This window comes from Mesoplodon bidens (genome assembly GCF_964165515.1).
Source record: "Mesoplodon bidens genome assembly, chromosome: 11".
Classification (NCBI taxonomy): Eukaryota; Metazoa; Chordata; class Mammalia; order Artiodactyla; family Ziphiidae; genus Mesoplodon; species Mesoplodon bidens.
In genome coordinates, this window is record NC_138167.1 from 91,882,800 (window position 1) to 91,903,261 (window position 20,462).

The following is a 20,462-nucleotide window of genomic DNA, read 5'->3' on the forward strand; positions in this document are numbered from 1 at the left end:
AAAATAATTTCAAAGGTAATACAGGACATTAGAATTCTTTCTAGGTGTTGCAAGTGGCATCATGTGGAAGCTGTTGAGATGTTAATTGACACGGATCAGCAAAATGATAGTTTTATCATCAAATGCTATATTTTGGACATGGTTATTGATATAGATATCATCAAGTATAATATTTTAGCTACACACAATAATTCTAGAGAATCTGGGTCAACAGTGTTTGAATTTTACATTTGGAATATTTTGATATTACACTCATCACCTTTACATTAAAAGTTCCCAGTTTATTTTAGTCACAATATTTTAAACTTCTTTGGATGTAAAAATTTAGTTTGCTTGGATCTTCAAGAATACAACAGTATCCTCAAATTTGTGAATCACATAATAAATATTCAGATTGAAGTTGGTGTTTCATTTAAACAGTTTTTTCTTAAGTCTTTTTTTTAAGGAACAATAGTCAGATTTGTATAAGTTAGCGGTGCATGAATTGGCCTTAAATTCAAATGCAGCCTTATAAAGAGCCTATGATAAATATATTAGAAAGCACTGTAACAAGTTGATTCATGTTCAGAATGAAGTATAAGGACACTGTGAGATCTCAGCCTTAGTTTTTCCAGCTGGGCTCCTCCTAGTCAAGGGCTGAATCAATATTTCATTTAGTGAAAACTTCCTGGTGAATATTCTGTCACTTAAGAAGCTCTATTAATCATTAATGAATGAAACACATTCCCAAAGGAAATTCCAAACTGAGTCTGTGGATTAAGTTTTAAAAAGAGATTTCTTTTAGTACATCAGTTTTGTTCGTGTTATCACTGGCTAGACATGAAAGTAAGAAGCCAATTGGGAAAATCTATAACTAATCCCTTCGTTGGTATCAAGGGGTTATGTAAAGTTCATTGGAACATACTGGTTAAAGTCTGAGTTGATCCTTTCATTAACAAATCCATATTTTATAGATTACTAGATTTTAACCTCTTTAGATAAATGAATTTCTTCTTAAAATTATGAAAGCTGTATTAGAGCAACTGATCTAAGTGAAATTTGATAGGTAAAATTTTCAAGTTGCTATTAGTCCAGTCCATAAAAGTTAAATTAAACATAGAAATTGTAATAGCTAAATAATTGTATATATAAATACTACCTATTCTCTTTCAGTATTGATTATTTCTAATTAAATATTTTCTTTAAAACTATAAAGTATATATACTTAGTAAGTGTAATAAAATGTGAATGTTTATCTTTATATATGTATATCAGTGTTATATCAAAAGATTTTACAAGAAGCACATTTTATTCAATAAAATAGTGCTTATGCTTTCGACAAACAAAATAATGAAAAATAAATAAATTAAAAGGTTACTCAGGACATAGGTTTGTTTCTAGTTGTTGCAACTTGCAACATGGCAGCTGTTCAGATAGTAAGTGATACCAGATCAGCAAGAGAATTCATGTCCTATTTGCCCAACACCTAACAGAAAAACCATTGCCCCCCAAAGAACTTGCTCTGAATAATGGGCACAGCTGCTATTTTTGTTTGTCACTGTATGCCAACTATATAACTTGTTCTATAGAATTACTTGGGAAAATAGCTCTCTAGAAACAACCCATCAGACATTTTCATTATAAATAATATCACCTGCTAAGCAGTCTTTCAGACGTTACACTCTTCTTTTTGTATGGGAAATTTCACTCTAAGATCTGGTTCCTAGAAATGAGGACCCAAAACTTGGGGGATTAGTGCTTTAAATCTCAATGTAAGAGAAGCACAGCCCTAGAATGTGAGCTAGTGCATCTGGATGCGGACCTTGACTGCTTCTATTCCAGAAAAGGGAGTCCTTCACCAAGCTGTTAAGAAGTCTAGAAACATATCTAGGTGGCCTTTTCACATATGCACAAAAATTTTTCAAATAGTTTTAATTTCTGATCACCTTATGATTTGACATTAACTAATAGTTGATATTTCCTATAATAACTTGTCCTAAGATCAGCTTCTCAGGAAACTTGGAGAATATGATAAATAATATGGTTCCCTAGGAGTCTGAGGACTCCAATTTTAGAATTCCAGATATTGATAATTACTGCAAATCAACAATAACATAAATTTTCAATTTATAGAAAATAACATTTTCAATCACTAAAATAAAATTGAATAAATTCAATAGAAAAATTAGAGGGGCTGAAACATACATTTTTTTCAAGCTTTTACACATTATAATGTAATTAAATTCAGTAGTGTATTCCTCCAATAAATAATTTTGGGTGTCTACTAAATACAAGGCATACAAGGACTCTAAACTATAAGGATCTGTACAATAATCTGGGGTCACTTCTACTACATAATTTTAGCTTTTTTTTTTTTTTTTTTTTTTGCGGTACGCGGGCCTCTCACTGTTGTGGCCTCTCCCGTTGCAGAGCACAGGCTCTGGACGCGCAGGCTCAGCGGCCATGGCTCACGGGCCCAGCCGTTCCGCGGCATGTGTGATCTTCCCGGACCGGGGCACGAACCCGTGTCCCCTGCATCGGCAGGCGGACTCTCAACCACTGCGCCACCAGGGAAGCCCGATTTTAGCCATTTTTTAATGCTTGGATTTTCATTTAATTTGGCTACTTTCCCCTAATTTCTTGTCACTTTTCTACTAAAAACAAGTTTCCCCAAATACTATTTTCATTTTCGTACAACTATTCAAATTTTCTCTATAGCTCCTTAAAAATAATGGCTTGCATTATCAAGTATGCTTTCTGACAGGCACTACTATAAAGTGCTGTCATGTGGTAACATATTTATTCCTCATAGAGACTCTTGGTATGCTCTGATACTCGTGTTCTTCTCTATTTTTCCCAGGGTTTTTTTGCAGTTAATTTGGCCATGTGACTAGTTACAGTTAATATAGTATGAGAGAAGTGATCACTGCCACTTTTGAGGGCAGAGTGGTTAAATGTCAATTGTTTTCCTGGTGGTCATTTTCCCCACCACAATCTACTACCTAAAAATGTGAGGTTATGTTGAAGTTATGTGACACAAAGTCACGAAATGAAAGCAGCCTGAGTTTCTGTGTCTGCTTAGATTAGACAGGCCAAACTCACATCAGACATAATGTAAACAAACAAACAAAAACCTTCTAATGTATTAAACCGCACAGATTTCTGAGTTTGTTGCTGTGTGGTATAACCTATACTACCCTAATGAATAGATCCTATGAGAAAGGTACTATTATTATACCCATTTTACAGATGAAGGAAGAGACGTAGCAAGATTAAATAACTTGAGCAAGGCAAACAACCAGTAAATGGTGGAACTAGATATGCACCTGAGCAGTTTACTCACAAGGCCCATGTATATATTCACTATGCTACAGTCCCTTTCCATGACCACAGGATAAAGGAGACTTTTTATCCTCGCATATGAAACCCTTTACAATCTGGCAGTAATACAACATATGAAACCGCAGAGTACAATGTTTAAATTCTAGGCTTCAGAACTCAAACTCCACTCCTGACACTTACTTCATAACTGGGTAAGTCACAGGGTATCTAAGCTTCAGTAAATACTCTGTAAAATGAGAATGATAATTACAGAACCTAACTCAGCTGCTGTGAAATGAAGGAATATATATAGGTACTTAGCCCACTCTCTGACACACTGTAAGCATAAGTACTTGATTTCTTACTTCTTTACAATGGTATTCCCACTATACCCACTTTACCTGAATAGACTGGTCTTCTAACAGAGCCTAAGTTCACCTTTCACATTCCCTCCTTTTTTGGATATTTCCTCCATCAGAAGTGCTTTCTTTTCTTTTAATTTGGTTTTCCTTTTTTTTAAATTTTATTTTATTTATTTAGTTTTTGGCCACGTCGTGCAGCATGTAGGATTTAGTTTCCCGACAAGGGATTTAACCCGTGCCCCCTGCATTGAGAGAGCAGAGTCTTAACCACTGGACCACCAGGGAAGTCCCTGATTTTCAGTCTTACCAAACTTTTGAGGTTTAACTCAAAGCTTGCCTCTTCAGTGCAGGCAGTTTTCCCTGGTCACACTAAATTAAGATAATATTTCCAAATTTCTAAAGCATATCTCTTGCCTACAATAATCATCTGACACATATTTTATTAGGTACTAAAATCTAAGAGTTAGGAGCACATATTCTGGAGCTCGACTGCATGGATTTGAATCCTTGGTCTTTGACTTGCTAGCTGTATGAAACTGGGCAGGCTACTTAGCCTTTTAGGAACTCAGTTTTCTTAAGTATAAAATGGGGACACTAGGTTGCTATTTCATCAGGTATATTGTGAGGATTAAATGAGAATGATGAGAATGGTGTTGGGCACAAAGTCAATGCTGTTTCAGTGTTTGTTACCATTAGTTTTCATGGTTATCATTTTTGCATAATTTTCTATCCCTAACAAGATTATAAAAATGACTTGAAATCATGGGTTACATTGAATTTCTCTTATAATATCTAACATGTTAGGACACTTGTTGCATATAGCAGGCATACACTAAATACTTGGTGACTGAATAAGAACCCATATATAGTCTGGTAGGCCTAGTAATAGAAAATAATAGATTTTTGTGTGCTTACCGTGTTCTAGGAATTGTTATCAACAAGATATGTGTATTATCCCATTCAAATCTAATGGCTATACCATAAGATAGGTACCATTTTTATCCTCATTTTACTAATGAAGATACAAAGACATAGAAAAGTTAAGTTACTTGCCCAGGATCACAAAACACGGGGCAGGAGGAAGATGTCCTTGTTTAAAAACACAATGACTTCCAAACGTTAGTGCACACTGAATCACACAAAGGGCTTGATAAAACACAGATTACTGGGAATCACCTGCTAGCTTCTGACTCAGTGGATCTGGACAGGGTCCAAGATTTTGCATTTCTAACAGGTTTCCAAGTGATGATGAAGCTGCTGGTCTGGGGGATACACCTTTAAGAGCCACTGCACTGGGTTATACTCTTTCCTCCATGCTATACAGCTTAAATTGAACTTAGAAACAGATGTTTCTAAACTAGAAGTTGACAGGTTCTGTTCTAAAACATGTAGAAACATACCAGGTTTCCCTAAAAAACACTGTAACATTAGAAATTTATGTGGAAACTGAGCTTTAAAGAAAAAAGAAAGAAATCTAGATTTTCTGGCAAAAAGATAACTCTTCGGTGATACTCATCAATGAGTAGCAAATCACACAGGTGTTTGACTTGGTGTAAAAATGCTGCTGTTTTCTTAACTAAATGTCAATTAACAAATTCAAGAAACCAATACATCTAGAAAGAGAATGTCACAGGTTTGCAGTGACCTTAGACAAGGGAGGAAACAGCGACTACTGCCTAGACTCTCTTATCTTTTTCTACAGGTGGATTAAGTCAGATAAAGGAATTTTAAACATAATCAAATCAGATCATTGGTTCTTCTGTAAGATATCTTATATTCCTCTGAAGTACTCAGAAAAACAAGGATCTTCCTGGCTATGGCCACACATCACAGGGAAACCAAATCAGGGGGAAGAGTCAACTGCTTCTGCCCCTAGGACTGGATGTCACAACAACCTCTTTTTTCAGTTATTCATTTCTCCCTGTCTATATTTTACTCATAACTTATTTTAACTACCTGGTCAAATTGATAAGACTTGCTGACTTGATCCAAACTTAAGATCCTGAAATAGATTTTCCTACATGAATTTTAGTAAATGGTTGCCTTTCCCTACACTTAGCATGTTGCCAAACACACCTTGCTAAATTAGGCTACAAGCCCTGTCCATTTTGGCTTGCTCTGTCTTGATGTATCTATGACCTGATATGATACAAATGTCAAATGTACAATAAATCATATTAAACCATCTAACAAATGCATGCTGCTGGACATAAAAAGAGATAAGAGTTCAGGCCATAAACATCACCAGTACTAGAAAGTTCCAAAGTGGATACATACAAAGTTTTTCAGTATACTGGGATTTAATTCACCTAGACCTGGTAAATGAGTCTGAGGATGTGTGAGAGAAAAACCACTTAAAGGGCTTCCCTGGTGGTGCAGTGGTTGAGAGTCTGCCTGCCGATGCAGGGGACACGGGTTCGTGCCCTGGTCCGGGAGGATCCCACATGCCGTGGAGTGGCTGGGCCCATGAGCCATGGCCGCTGAGCCTGCGCGTCCGGAGCCTGTGCTCTGCAACAGGAGAGGCCACAACAGTGAGAGGCCCGCGTACAGCAAAAAATAAAAAATATAAATAAATAAATAAATAAATAAATAAAATTTAAAAAACACTTAAAGCCAAGGGAAAGAACAAGTGCGAAGCAAAAGGCAGAAAAATTACAAGAACTCACATGAGCATGGGAATAATTCTCATCAGCCAAAGTTGAAAGGATACATATAAGAGACATTGGGCAGAATGCTCAGAAAGTTGGTGCCATAGTAGTGGGGCTAAATTAGCACTAGTCTGAAGATTTCTTTGAGACTTCCCTAACAGAACTTAAAAGGAAGTTTTGAAAGTATCTCACTAATTCCAAGTAATGTAGCTATTGCATGTGAGAAGCAAAATATATGTTATTTAAAGGAAAAAAAAATTAAGAAATCAACAAGTATAAAATTTTAAATGTCCAGACTACAACCAAAATTGACTGGGCATGCAAGAAGTAGGAAAATATGACCAAGAATCATTTAAAAAATCAATAATATTAGACCTCAAAATGATAGAGATGATGAAATTAACAGACAAGGATGTAAAAACAGCTATTATAAATATTATCCATATGTTCAAGGTGATTCAGGAAATATGACCATGATTAGGAGAGAAACTGTAAATGTTAAAAAATAAAGGAAACGTCTCAAAATGAATATCATAATATCTGATCTGAACTGAAAAACAGTCTAGATGGGATTAACAGCAGAGTAGCTATACAGGAGGAAAATATCAGAGAATTTGAAGACATAGCAATAAATAGTAAGACTGAAATACAGGCAGAATAAAAGTATAATAAATATAACAACAGAGCAATAGCAACTTCTGGGATATATCAAGTGGTCTAATACTGATGAAGTTAGAGTCCTAGTAGGATAAGATAGAACAAAATATTTGAAAATTCCTAGCCAACAATTTTCAAAATTTTATAGAAACTATAAATCCACTGTATCTGAGAGGTTCAGTAAATCCTAAACATGGGTCGACCTAGAGATTATAATATTAAGTGAAGTAAGTCAGACAAAGAAAGACAAATATCATATGATATCACTTATATGTGGAATAAGAAAATGATACAAATGAACTTATTTACAACACAGAAATAGACTCACAGACCTAGAAGACAAACTTATGGTTCCCAAAGAAGAAAGACAAGGGGGAGGTATAAATTAGGAGTTTGGGATTAATAGGTACACATTACTATGTATAAAGTAGATAAACATTAAGGACTTACTGTATAAGAAAGGGAACTATATTCAATAACTTGTAATAACGCATAATAGAAAAAACTCTGAAAAGAATACACACACTCACACATAACTGAATCACTTTGCTGTACACCTGCAACTAACACAAAATGGTAAATTAACTATACATTAATTTTAAAAAACTTAAGCCAATAAAAACTAAAAAATCCTAAGCAGAGTAAATCTATATAAAAGCAACCAAAGCACATTATAATCAAATTGCTGAAGACCACTGATGAAGAGAAAACCTTAAAAGTACTCAGAGACAGAGGAATGAAGACATGAATGTTCATAGACTTCTCATCAGAAACAGTGAAAGTTATAAGACAGTGGAGAGACATTTTTAAACAATTGGAAGAGGGGACTGACTACCCAGGGGCATAAGGTAATTTTTCAAGGTGATAAAAATGTTCAATAACTAGATTGTAGTGGTTTTTACACAATATTCATACTCATAAACTGATACTCAAAATTGATAAATTTTATTATATGTAAATTATTTCAAAAATGTGATTATAAAAAAGATGAAGCTTAACTTGGGGGAAATGGTGTTAGCATAATTTCAGAGTTTCAGATTAGAGAATTTTTTAAAAAACAAAATACATTAAAAAAAAATCACAGAGCAGAAGCAAGAAGAATTACAATTCTGCAGCCTGTGGAACAAAAACCAGATTCACAGAAAGACAGACAAGATGAAAAGGCAGAGGGCTATATACCAAATGAAGGAACAATATAAAACCCCAGATAAACAACTAAATGAAGTGAAGATAGGCAACCTTCCAGAAAAAGAATTCAGAAAAATGAGAGTGAAGATGATCCAGGACCTCAGAAAAACAATGGAGGCAAAAATTGAGAGGACGCAAGAAATGTTTAACAAAGACCTAGAAGAATTAAAGAAAAAGCAAACAGAGATGAAAAATACAATAACTGAAATGAAAATTACACTACAAGGAATCAATAGCAGAATAACTGAGGCAGAAGAATGGATAAGTGACCTGGAAGACAGAATGGTGGAATTCACTGCTGTGGGACAGAACAAAGAAAAAAGAATGAAAAGAAATGAAGACAGCCTAAGAGACCTCTGGGACAACATTAAACACAACAACATTCACATTATAGGGGTCCCAGAAGGAGAAGAGGGAGAGAAAGGACCTGAGAAAATACTAGAAGAGATTATAGTCAAAAACTTCCCTAACATAGGAAAGGAAATAGCCACCCAGCCAAGGAAGTGCAGAGATTACCATACAGGATAAACCCATGGAGAAACACTCCAAGACACATAGTAATCAAATTGGCAAAAATTAAAGACAAAGAAAAATTATTTAACGCAGCAAGGGAAAAACAACAAATAACATACAAGGGAACTCCCATAAGGTTAACAGCTGATTCCTCAGCAGAAACTCTACAAACCAGAAGGGAGTGGCATGATATATCTAAAGTGATGAAAGGGAAGAACCTACCACCAAGATTACTCTACCAGGCAAGGATCTCATTCAGATACGATAGAGAAATCAAAAGCTTTACAGACAAGCAAAAGCTAAGAGAATTCACCACCACCAAACCAGCTCTACAGCAAATGCTAAAGGAATTCCTCTAAGTGGGAAACACAAGAGAAGAAAAGGACCTACAGAAACAAACCCAAAACAATTAAGAAAATGGTCATAGGAACATACATATCAGTAATTACCTTAAACGGGAATGGATTAAATGCTCCAACCAAAAGACACAGGCTCACAGAATGGATACAAAAACAAGACCCATATATATGCTGTTGACAAGAGACCCACTTTAGACCTAGGGATACATACAGAATGAAAGTGAGGGGAAGGAAAAAGATATTCCATGCAAATGGAAATCAAAAGAAAGCTGGAGTAGCAATACTCATGTCAGATAAAATAGATGTTAAAATAAAGAATGTTACAAGAGACAAGGAAGGAAACTGCATAATGATCAAGAGATGAATCCAAGAAGAAGTTATAACAATTATAAATATATATGCACCCAACATAGGAGCACCTCAATACTTAAGGAAACTGCTAACAGCTATAAAAGAGGAAATCAACAGTAACACAATAATAGTGGGGGCTTTAACACCTCAATTACACCAATGGGGAGATCATCCAAACAGAAAATTAATAAGGAAACAAAAGCTTTAAATGATATAATAGATAAGATAGATTTAATTGATATTTATAGGACATTCCATCCAAAAACAACAGATTACACTTTCTTCTCAAGTGTGCATGGAACATTCTCCAGGATAGATCACATCTTGGGTCACAAATCAAGCCTCAGTACATTTAAGAAAACTGAAACCATATCAATTATCTTTTCTGACCACAATGCTATGAGATTAGAAGTCAATTGCAGGGGAAAAAAAGTAAAAAACCCAAACACATGGAGGCTAAATAATACATTACTAAATAACCAAGAGATCACCAAAGAAATCAAAGCAGAAATTTAAAAATACCTAGAGACAAATTACAATGAACACATGATGATCCGAAACCTATGGGATGAGTCAAAAGCAGTTCTAAGAGGGAAGTTTATGGCAATGCAACCCTACCTCAAGAAACAACAAATATCTCAAATAAACAAACTAACCTTACACTTAAAGGAACTAGAGAAAGAAGAACAAACAAAATGAAAAGTTAGTAAAAGGAAAGAAATCATAAAGATCAGAGCAGAAATAAATGAAATAGAAACAAAGAAGACAATAGCAAAAATCAATAAAACTAAATGCTGGTTCTTTGAGAAGATAAACAAAATTGATAAATCATTAGCCAGATTCATCAAGAAAAAGAGGGAGAGGACTCAAATCATAAAATTAGAAATGAAAAAGGAGAAGTTGCAACAGATACTGCAGAAATACAAAGCATCCTAAGAGACTACTACAAGTTACTCTATACCAATAAAATGTAAACCTGGAAGAAATGGACAAATTCGTAGAAAGGTATAACCTTCCCAGACTGAACCAGGAAGAAATAGAAAATATCAACAGACTAATCACAAGTAATGAAATTGAAACTGTGATTTAAAATCTTCCAAGAAACAAAAGTCCAGGACCACATGGCTTCACAGGTGAATTCTATCAAACATTTAGAGAAGAGCTAACACCCATCCTTCTCAAACTCTTCCAAAAAACTGCAGAGGAAGGAACACTCCCAAACTCATTCTATGAGGACACCATCACCCTCATACCAAAACCAGACAAAGATACTACAAAAAAAGAAAATTACAGACCAATATCACTGATTAATATACATGTAAAAATGTAAAAAAAAAAAAAAAAAACAGAATCCAACAACATATTAGAAGGACCATACACCATGATCAAGTAGGATTTATCTCAGGGATGCAAGGATTCTTCAGTATACACAAATCAATCAATGTGATACACCATATTAGCAAATTGAAGAATAAAAACTATATGATCATCTCAATAGATGCAGAAAAAGCTTTTGACAAAATTCAACACCCATTTATGATAAAAACTCTCCAGAAAGTGGGCATAGAGGGAACCTACCTCAACATAATAAAGGCTATATACAACAAACCCACAGCAAACATCATTCTCAATGGTGAAAAACTGAAAGCATTTCCTCCAAGAGCAGGAACAAGACAAGATTGTCCACTCTCACCACTATTATTCAACATAGTTTTGGAAATCCTAGTCATGGCAATAAAGAAGAAAATGAAATAAAAGGAATATAAACTGGAAAAGAAGAAGTAAAACTGTCACTGCTTGCAGATGACATGATACTATATGTAGAGAATCCTAACGATGCCACCAGAAAACTACTAGAGCTAATCAATGAATTTGGTAAAGTAGCTGGATACAAAATTAATGCACAGAAATCTCTTGCATTCCTATACTCTAATGATGAAAAATCTTAAAGAGAAATTAAGGAAACAGTCCCATTTACCATTGCAACAAAAAGAATAAAATACCTAGGAATAAACCTACCTAGGGAGACAAAAGACCTGTATGCAGAAAACTATATGACACTGATGAATGAAATTAAAGATGATAAAAACAGATGGAGACATATACCATGTTCTTGGATTGGAAGAATCAATATTGTGAAAATGACTATACTACCCAAAGCAACCTACAGATTCAATGCAATCCCTACCAAATTACTAATGGTATTTTTTACAGAATTAGAACAAAAAATCTTAAAATTTGTATGGAGACACAAAAGACCCCGAATAGCCAAAGCGGTCTTGAGGGGAAAAAAAACGGAGCTGGAGGAATCAGACTACCTGACTTCAGACTATACTACAAAGCTACAGTAATCGAGACAATATGGTACTGGCACAAAAACAGAAATATAGATCAATGGAATAGCATAGAAAGCCCAGATATAAACCCATGCACCTATGGTCAACTTATCTATGACAAAGGAGGCAAGGAAATACAATGGAGAAAAGACAGTCTCTTCAATAAGTGGTGCTGGGAAAAATGGACAGCTACATGGAAAAGAATGGAATTAGAAAGCTCCCTAACACCATACACAAAAATAAACTCAAAATGGATTAGAGACCTAAATGTAAGACCGGACACTATAAAATTCTTAGAGGAAAGCTTAGGAAGAACACTCTTTGACATAAATCACAGCAAGATCTTTTTTGATCCACCTCCTAGATTAATGGAAATAAAACCAAAAATAAACAAATAGGACCTAATGAAACTTAAAAGTTTTTGCACAACAAAGGAAACCATAAACTAGATGAAAAGACAACCCTCAGAATGGGAGAAAATATTTGCAAATGAATCAACGGCAAAGGATTAATCTCCAAAATATATAAACAGCTCAAGCAGCTTGATATTAAAAAAACAAACAACCCAATTCAAAAATGGGCAGAAGGCCTAAATAGACATTTCTCCAAAAAAGACATACAGATGGCCAAGAAGCACATGAAAAACTGCTCAACATCACTAATTATTAGAGAACTGCAAATCAAAACTGCAATGAGGAATCACCTCACACCAGTTCGAATGGGGATCATCAGAAAATCTACAAACAACAAATGCTGGAAAGCGTGTGAAGAAAAGAGAACCCTCTTGCACTGTTGGTGGGAATGTAAATTGATACAGCCACTATGGAGAACAGTATGGAGGTTCCTTAAAAAACTAAAAATAGAATTACCATATGACACAACAATCCCACTACTGGGCATATACCCAGAGAAAACCATAATTCAAAAAGACACATGCACCCCTATGTTCATTGCAGCACTATTTACAATAGCCAGGACATGGAAACAACCTAAATGCCCATCGACAGATGAATGGATAAAGAAGATGTGGTACATATATACGATGGGGTATTAGCCATAAAATGGAATGAAATTGAGTCATTTGTAGAGATGTGGATGGATCTAGAGACTGTCATACAGAGTGAAATAAGTCAGAAAGAGAAATCAAGTATCGTATATTAACGCATGTATGTGGAACCTAGGAAAATGGTACAGATGAACCGGTTTGCAGGGCAGAAATGGAGACAAAGATGCAGAGAACAAACGTATGGACACCAAGGGGGGGAAGTGGCGGGGGGCGGGGGTGGTGGTGGGATGAATTGGGAGATTGGGATTGACATGTATACACTGATGTGTATAAAATTGATGACTAATAAGAACCTGCTGTAGAAAAAAATAAATTAAATTAAATTAAAAAAAAAATCACGGGACTTCCCTGGTGGCTCAGTGGATAAGAATCCACCTGTTAATGCAAGGGACACGGGTTCAATCCTTGGTCCGGGAAGATCCCACATGCCATGGAGCAACTAAGCCCATGTGCCACAACTACTGAGCCCATGCATCACAACTACTGAATCCCGCACACCTAGAGCCCATGGTCTGCAACAAGAGAAGCCACTGCAAGGAGCAGCCCGTGCACTGCAACAAAGAGTAGTCCCCGCTTGCTGCAACTAGAGAAAGCCCACGGGCAGCAATAAAGACCCAATGCAGCCAAAAATTTAAAAAAATTAAATTTAAAAAAAAAAAAGTTTAAAAAAAAATCACAAATTTTTTTTTCATTTACATCTAGGTACTGCAATATTCCAAGTAGAGGCATGAATTCACATATACTTATAATACATACTTTAACAGACACCAACTTTCTCTTTTAAGAAAATAAAACAAAATCAAATTACTGGCAGAAAGGAAATAATTTTAAATAGCAAGCTATGGGATTTAGATGACTGAAAAAGTAATTCCCTGGGCTTCCCTGGTGGCGCAGTGGTTGAGAGACCACCTGCCGATGCAGGGGACACGGGTTCATGCCCCGGTCCGGGAAGATCCCACATGCCGCTGAGCGGCTAGGCCCGTGAGCCATGGCCGCTGAGCCTGCGCGTCCCGAGCCTGTGCTCCACAAAGGGAGAGGCCACAAGAGTGAGAGGCCCGTGTACCGCAAAAAAAAAAAAAAAAAAGTAATTCCCAGGAAATGTCTTTTCTATAAACACAAAACCTAAGTTGACATCATACTAAAAGTGTCACATAATCCATGGTATGGATCAAAATTATCATTTCAAATTTACATTAGTTCATACATGTACAAAAATTATTTTAGCTAGAAGATATTTTTTAAACTATTTTTACAAAACTGCTTTGTTTTGAATAACTTTTAAATTATTTATTAACTTTTCCCAAGTAATTAGTATATACAGAACAATTTTCATCGAACTGTGTTCTCTGCAACTATAATAAAGTATGTACATAGGGTGCAACATTGTTTCTTTACCTCCAGTTTATTTCTTGAAGAAGTGGGTTTCCAGTGAGACACAATTCATGGAGAGAAAAGCATGCATCAAACCACCTTAGGGCACTTGTAAGATCTATAGAAAATAAACAATAAAAATTATTATGAAAGTTATCACAGATAACGAAAAATAATCATAAATCAATGACCATTTTATTTATGGGTTAGCTATTAAAGAAAGGCAACAAAAATATTTATTTTGCAGAATATGATATGCTTTTAAAAGGAGCCCATATTAAGAACATAGACTCTGCTGTCAAAATACATATTTCTACCATTTAGCCACTGTGTGAATTTATGCAAATCATACAACTGCTTGATGATTCAGGTTCATCTCTATCTCATAGGATGAGGATTAAATGAGACAATGTATGTAAAGGGCTTAGAGCAGTTTGTCCCAGATTGCAAATACAAAATTTAAAAAAGTAAAATAAAAAGTAATAAGATAGTGGTAAAATTGAACGTATGCCTAAACAGAATTATATTTATACTTTCAAAAGTAAAAATAGTAGGTCAATCTAGGATACATTAAGAGTAATTTATACCAGAATTACTCTCCCACAGAAAACAATCATAAAACTGAGCAATAAACATGAAGCACCTGTTCTTAAGCCTCACTCAGAGAAAAGGGAAACACAAATGGTGAGCTGACAATCACAATGGTTTTCTGCCTAAATGCATTTTACCTTAGAGCAAGAAAGTGGAAAGCAAGCAAAGAGGCTGTTTTGCTGAGTGAGGAGGCACAGTTTAGATGTGAAGCTGGAATTTATGGTGAAAAGTTCTGAGAAGAAACTGTGTGTGCATATGTTGGGGGGAGGAAATTGGGGGAAGAAGTCTATGTGAGGATTTGCCACAGGTCCTTGGAGTGCTAGGAGTTACAGGCAGGGCAACACTCTGAAAAACCTAGCAGAGATAACCTGCTATCAGGCTAAAAGCCGAATGATGACATTATAGTTCATGCAGCAGTGAAAGACATTGGAATTTCAGCCCCGTCAGATGAGACTCAACTGAATAGCTAAGAGATGCAGCTAAAATGCAGAAAGACCATGCATTAGGAGTGAAGACAATGCCCTGGGGTAGGGGCATGCACTGAGAGTTGAAAACTAAAATGACTTGTCCTAGGAGGGAGTGAAATTAAGGCTGACAGCAACAAAATTATCCACCACTACTTTAACTGCCACCAAAATTACACTTAAGGGGCTTCCCTGGTGGCGCAGTGGTTGGGGGTCCGCCTGCCGATGCGGGGGACACGGGTTCGTGCCTGGTCCGGGGGGATCCCACATGCCGCGGAGCGGCTGGGTCTGTGAGCCATGGCCGCTGAGACTGCGTCCCGAGCCTGTGCTCCACAGCGGGGGGGGCCGCGGCGGTGGGAGGACCACGTACCGGAAAAATAAAATAAAATAAAAAAATAATAGTGCGAGGGACAGCAGTAGTCACTAATGAGGGCCAGCTCTGAGCAGCAAGATGACAGCATCTCAAGGATTCTGAATTGCAAAGTCAATACTGTCAAGGCAAGAATCAGAAGGCCTTCTTCTGAGAAACTCAGACATAAATGAAAAACCCATTAAATGGGGGCTAAATTCCAGGAAAAAAAAAAAAAATTACACTTAATATCCTTTAAAAGGAAGACAACAACAGCCAGACTCAGCAAACTGTACTACGAACAATGTTCAACATACAGTTAAAAATTATTGGACATAAAAAAATAGGAAAATATGACTTATCATTAAGAGAAAATCAGTTAATAGGGACACATCCCAACATAGGCAAAATGTAAATCAATTTTTTGACAAAGACATCAAAGTCATTCAATGGTGAAAATAGTTCGTTCAACAAATGTTGCTGGAACAGTTAACTAAATATCCATATTAAAAACTGAACTCATCCTCTACTTCAAACCTCTCATAAAAATTACTTTGAGGTGGATCACAGACCTAAAAGTAAAAACTTAAAGTACAAGACTTCTTACTTTCTTACAAGAAAGTAAGAAAGCATAGAAAATCATCTCAATCTGGAGGTAGAAAAATATTACAAAGGATACAGAGAGCAAAAACTATTAAAAATAATAAAGTTTCACCAAAATTGAAAACTTCTGCTCATCTAAAGATATCATTAACAAAATTAATAGGTAAAAGAGGGACTGGGAGAAACATCCACAAAACATGTCTGACAAAGAATTTCATCCAGAATATATGAAGAATTTATTCAAATCAATAAAAGGCAAATAACCAAATTTTTAAAATGGTAAGACACATGAATAGACACAAAAGAATATACAGAAATCATCAATAAATACATGCAAAGAGGTTCAATATCATTATCCATCAGGGAAATGCAAACTAAAACCATAATGAAATAACACAATGAAATACTAAAAACCCTGTAAGAATGGAGCGACTGGAACTCTTACACATCACTAGCGGGGAAATAAAATGTTACAACTATTTTGGAAAACAGTTTTAACAGTTTCTTATAAAGCTAAACATGCACCTACTCTATTATCCAGTAATTACACTCTAAACATTTACCCAAGGGAACTGAAAACATATGTTTACAAAAATATTTGTACAAGAATTTCCATAGGAACTTTGTAATCATAGTAGCCTCAAACAGCAAACAGTTAAAATATCAATAAACAGGATAATGGACAAAGTGTAATATATTTATACAAAGGACTATAGTTCAGAAAAAAAAAGACTACCTATACAAACAACTGAACAACTGATGTGGTGGAATGTCACATGAATGCCAAGCAAATACTATTTGATCTCATTAATACAAAGATGTACAACAGTCAAATTTAACCTATGGTGACAAATTTAGAACTGTGATTGTCTCTATGAGGGGACTGGTTGAAAATGGGGATGGGGAAATTTGGGGGGAGGGACTGTTTAACCAAATCAATTCATCATTCTTTAATTTAATAAACTTTTAATGGATGTCTGGTTAGGAGTCAACAACTTAACACAAGTTTGTTTACTTACCTTCATTAGCCTATCCATTTCATAGGTAAAAAATATATGAATTTTAAATAAGAATATAATTCTGACATTTTCCCAGGTTTACCAGAAAGATATGGAAGTAATATGATTTTAAAAGTGGAGAGAAATTTTGAATTAAATTATTTCGCCACACATTTGAAGGAGTTTAGAATACACCGCACCTCAGTACGCCATTCTGGCATTTTGACTATTTTGAGTTAAAGGCACTTAAAAAAGAGCAGATGCAAGGGCCCTCTGACCTTCCTTCTTTTTCTTCAAAGCAGGAGATTAAATTCCTATGTGAAAGATATTCGACCTATACCAGAAGCAAAGGGACATTCTTATCACAAGGACAGGAAGTCCAGGCCAAGAGATATGTATACAAACAAACCTGTTAAACTAGCCTTTGTTTCCTAGTCACTTTTCCATCCAATTAACGACCTTAGCCCAAGCCCCTCTGCCTCATCACATTTTCACAATTTACTACTCTTTGTCCAGCTCACTATGTAAGTTCAACTCTAATTGCTTCTTGGGGTCTTTATTTTCTTGTGAGAACTCCCATGTACATGTTAAAAAAAAAAAAAAACAATTAAAACTTGTATTCTCTTTTTCTGTTTATCTGACTTACATCAGTTTAATTCTCAGGCTTAGCCTGAGAAGGTAGAGGAAATTTTTCCTCCTCTACACCATTTTGTATAGATATGTTATTTGTAAATGCCATTAACTCATCTACCCAAAACAACGCCTTACCATACTTGGAACAGAAAGTCAAAAGCCTATTATTTAAAAAACAATTATATATTACTATAAACTTACCAGAAAGACAATTGTTGCTGACATCTAGTTTTTCCAAAGAAACAAAATGAAAAAGTGGTATGATTTTTGTCAAGCTGAAAACCAAAATGGAATTTATAAAAATTTTAAATTGGAATGTTCTTAATATTATTGATGTAATTATATATTTATATAACACAATTATATAATGTTATAAGTTATAAATTTGGCAGAAATGTATAACTATATACAATTGCATTTTCACAATAGAATACAATAATATAATCTTTACTAACAGTACTTATTAAAAATGCAGTAATTATAAGATGTTAAGTATTTATTCTATAATGAAAGATGTATATTTATTTCTAAAGAGATGTGATCATGGAATTGCTAGTATCAATCATAATTATCATGAAGCTTAATGTGTACTTGGTACTTAAATAAAAATAAATGGGTTTTTTGTTGTTATTGTTTTGTTTTATCTTTGCATATGGCCAAATTTACACAGAATTCATATTTTCTATGTATTTTTTTTCTGGCTCAAACATTTAACAAACCATTAAGAGGTAAAAACATTAAAAATATGTATTTTTACTTTTTAGCAATATAACTTTAATTAGAGTCACTAGTTTTGTTTCTAATTTAAAAAAGGTTTCGCTTACTAGATTAAAAGTATTATAAGTTCTGTAAGTGCACAAGGTTACACTGGGGTTATTTTTAAATTGGAAATATGCATTTAAGGAACACATAATAGAAACTGTTTTCTATTGATAGAATAAACTTAAATTTGGCAGAAATATACTAATTTTTAAAATTAATACTCATTAAAACAAGCGTGTTCAAATTCTAATAATAATAAACTTTTCTACTACTTTTAAAAGTTTCTATCATTTTCTAAGATACAATTGTCATTAAGACCCCATATCCAAACAAGGAACATAAGTGATACTGAAAATATTCACTGTATTGGTAACAAAAGCTATGAAGGGAAAATTAATTTTAGTTTGATTTACATTTCCAACTAAGACAAATTTACACTTACTTTGTTACATAATATCATATTACCCTATTTGGCAATAAAAATTAAGCTAGTTCATCTAAATCTTTAAACAAGATAAAATTTACTTCGTATAAAATATATTCTCATCACAAATGCAAAACTAATCTGAACTAATCCCCTCTATAAATGTTGAAGATACATATATGTTAAAAATATACTTCCACTAAATGAGTATTTCTGGTACAAAAAAAGTATGCATTAGTTTCCACTTCTACTTTCTTGGTTTTTTTATATTGTCCCTCCAGTTTACCTGGCAGAGATATTTACATCTTTATTTCTACCAACACCCTGTCACGGTAGGAAAAAAAAAAGTACTATTATTCTAAGATCAGAAGCTAACAGGATAATACTGTGACTGGAAGCCTCATGGCACAAAGCCAACCCTTGTACTGACATTAACTCCTCTCCTGTATTATCCTGTTCTGCATTAGAAGAGAGACAGAAGATGCTACTGATGATAAAATAGACTAAATAAGGAGTCTGGAAGACCTCTCTGATTGTAGCCAATCCTAAGTACAATATTACTATTTACACTACCTATATAACACTGCTTCTTAAAAACAATTTCCGGGGGAAAAATCCAAGGTAATAAAAGAAAAAGTGATCAAATATTGGACATTACATTTGCATATACAGTTCATTATTTGTACACATACTCTTTAAGAAAAAATTTACTGAAATGTCACATGTACACCGAAAAAGAAACTTAAAACTTTGTCAATACGTAATTAGTGCATTCAAGTCCTAGTTTTGTGACATTTCCTATTCAGGCATTCTAGATCATTACTACAAGTAAGAAATTTAAGTTATTTAAGTGAAAATATAATGATAATAAATGTATTTATTAAAAGAAAATTATTTCTTTTTTACCATTAGTATATTTCTAATGCTAAATCTTTACCCTCCTACTAAATGGATTTTGAAAGATTAATAGATAATGAGTTTTCTTTTTTCAGAATATCTCATGTTTTTAACCAATAGGTTATATGGCAATATTTGGTAACATAGGTTATATGAAGACATTAACTAAAAATAACCAATAAAGTGTTAGAATTAAAAATAAAAATTCCCTTTGCAAAAATAAAGTATTTCATCAGGTGAAGAAATATTTGGTTTGACCACATATTTTTCATAATATCGAAATTTTGTCTTTTCAGATAACCATGCTTTTAGAATCATGTTCCTTTTTGGAAATTTTAATCAAGAAAACTGGCTATTTATTCACCATTAGGATGGTAGAAACCTAATAGTAGAATCGTTTTTATTTTAACCTCTAGAACTTTTCCTTTTACTGACATTCTGTGTATATTTTTTCTAAGAAAATTCAAACCAGAAAGACAAAGGACATTAGTGAAAACCTAATACCATTTGACCTTGTCACATTAGCCCTGGGCATAAAAAAGATATAAATTTCAAAGACGACAAAAAGCAAAAGATTTGTACAATGAGCA

At 34.4% G+C, this 20,462-nt stretch overlaps 1 protein-coding gene across 1 annotated transcript in view; it reads right to left on the reverse strand.

The window, feature by feature from the left end:
• Positions 1-20,462, reverse strand: part of LRRIQ1 (leucine rich repeats and IQ motif containing 1) — a 187,279-nt gene that overhangs the window by 112,611 nt on the left and 54,206 nt on the right. The window contains exons 14-15 of the mRNA XM_081249779.1: positions 17,991-18,064; positions 14,176-14,269 (exon numbers count right to left, since the gene is read on the reverse strand). Of these exons, the coding sequence (XP_081105905.1) occupies positions 14,176-14,269; positions 17,991-18,064 (168 nt within the window). The remainder of the gene's footprint in view (positions 1-14,175; positions 14,270-17,990; positions 18,065-20,462) is intronic.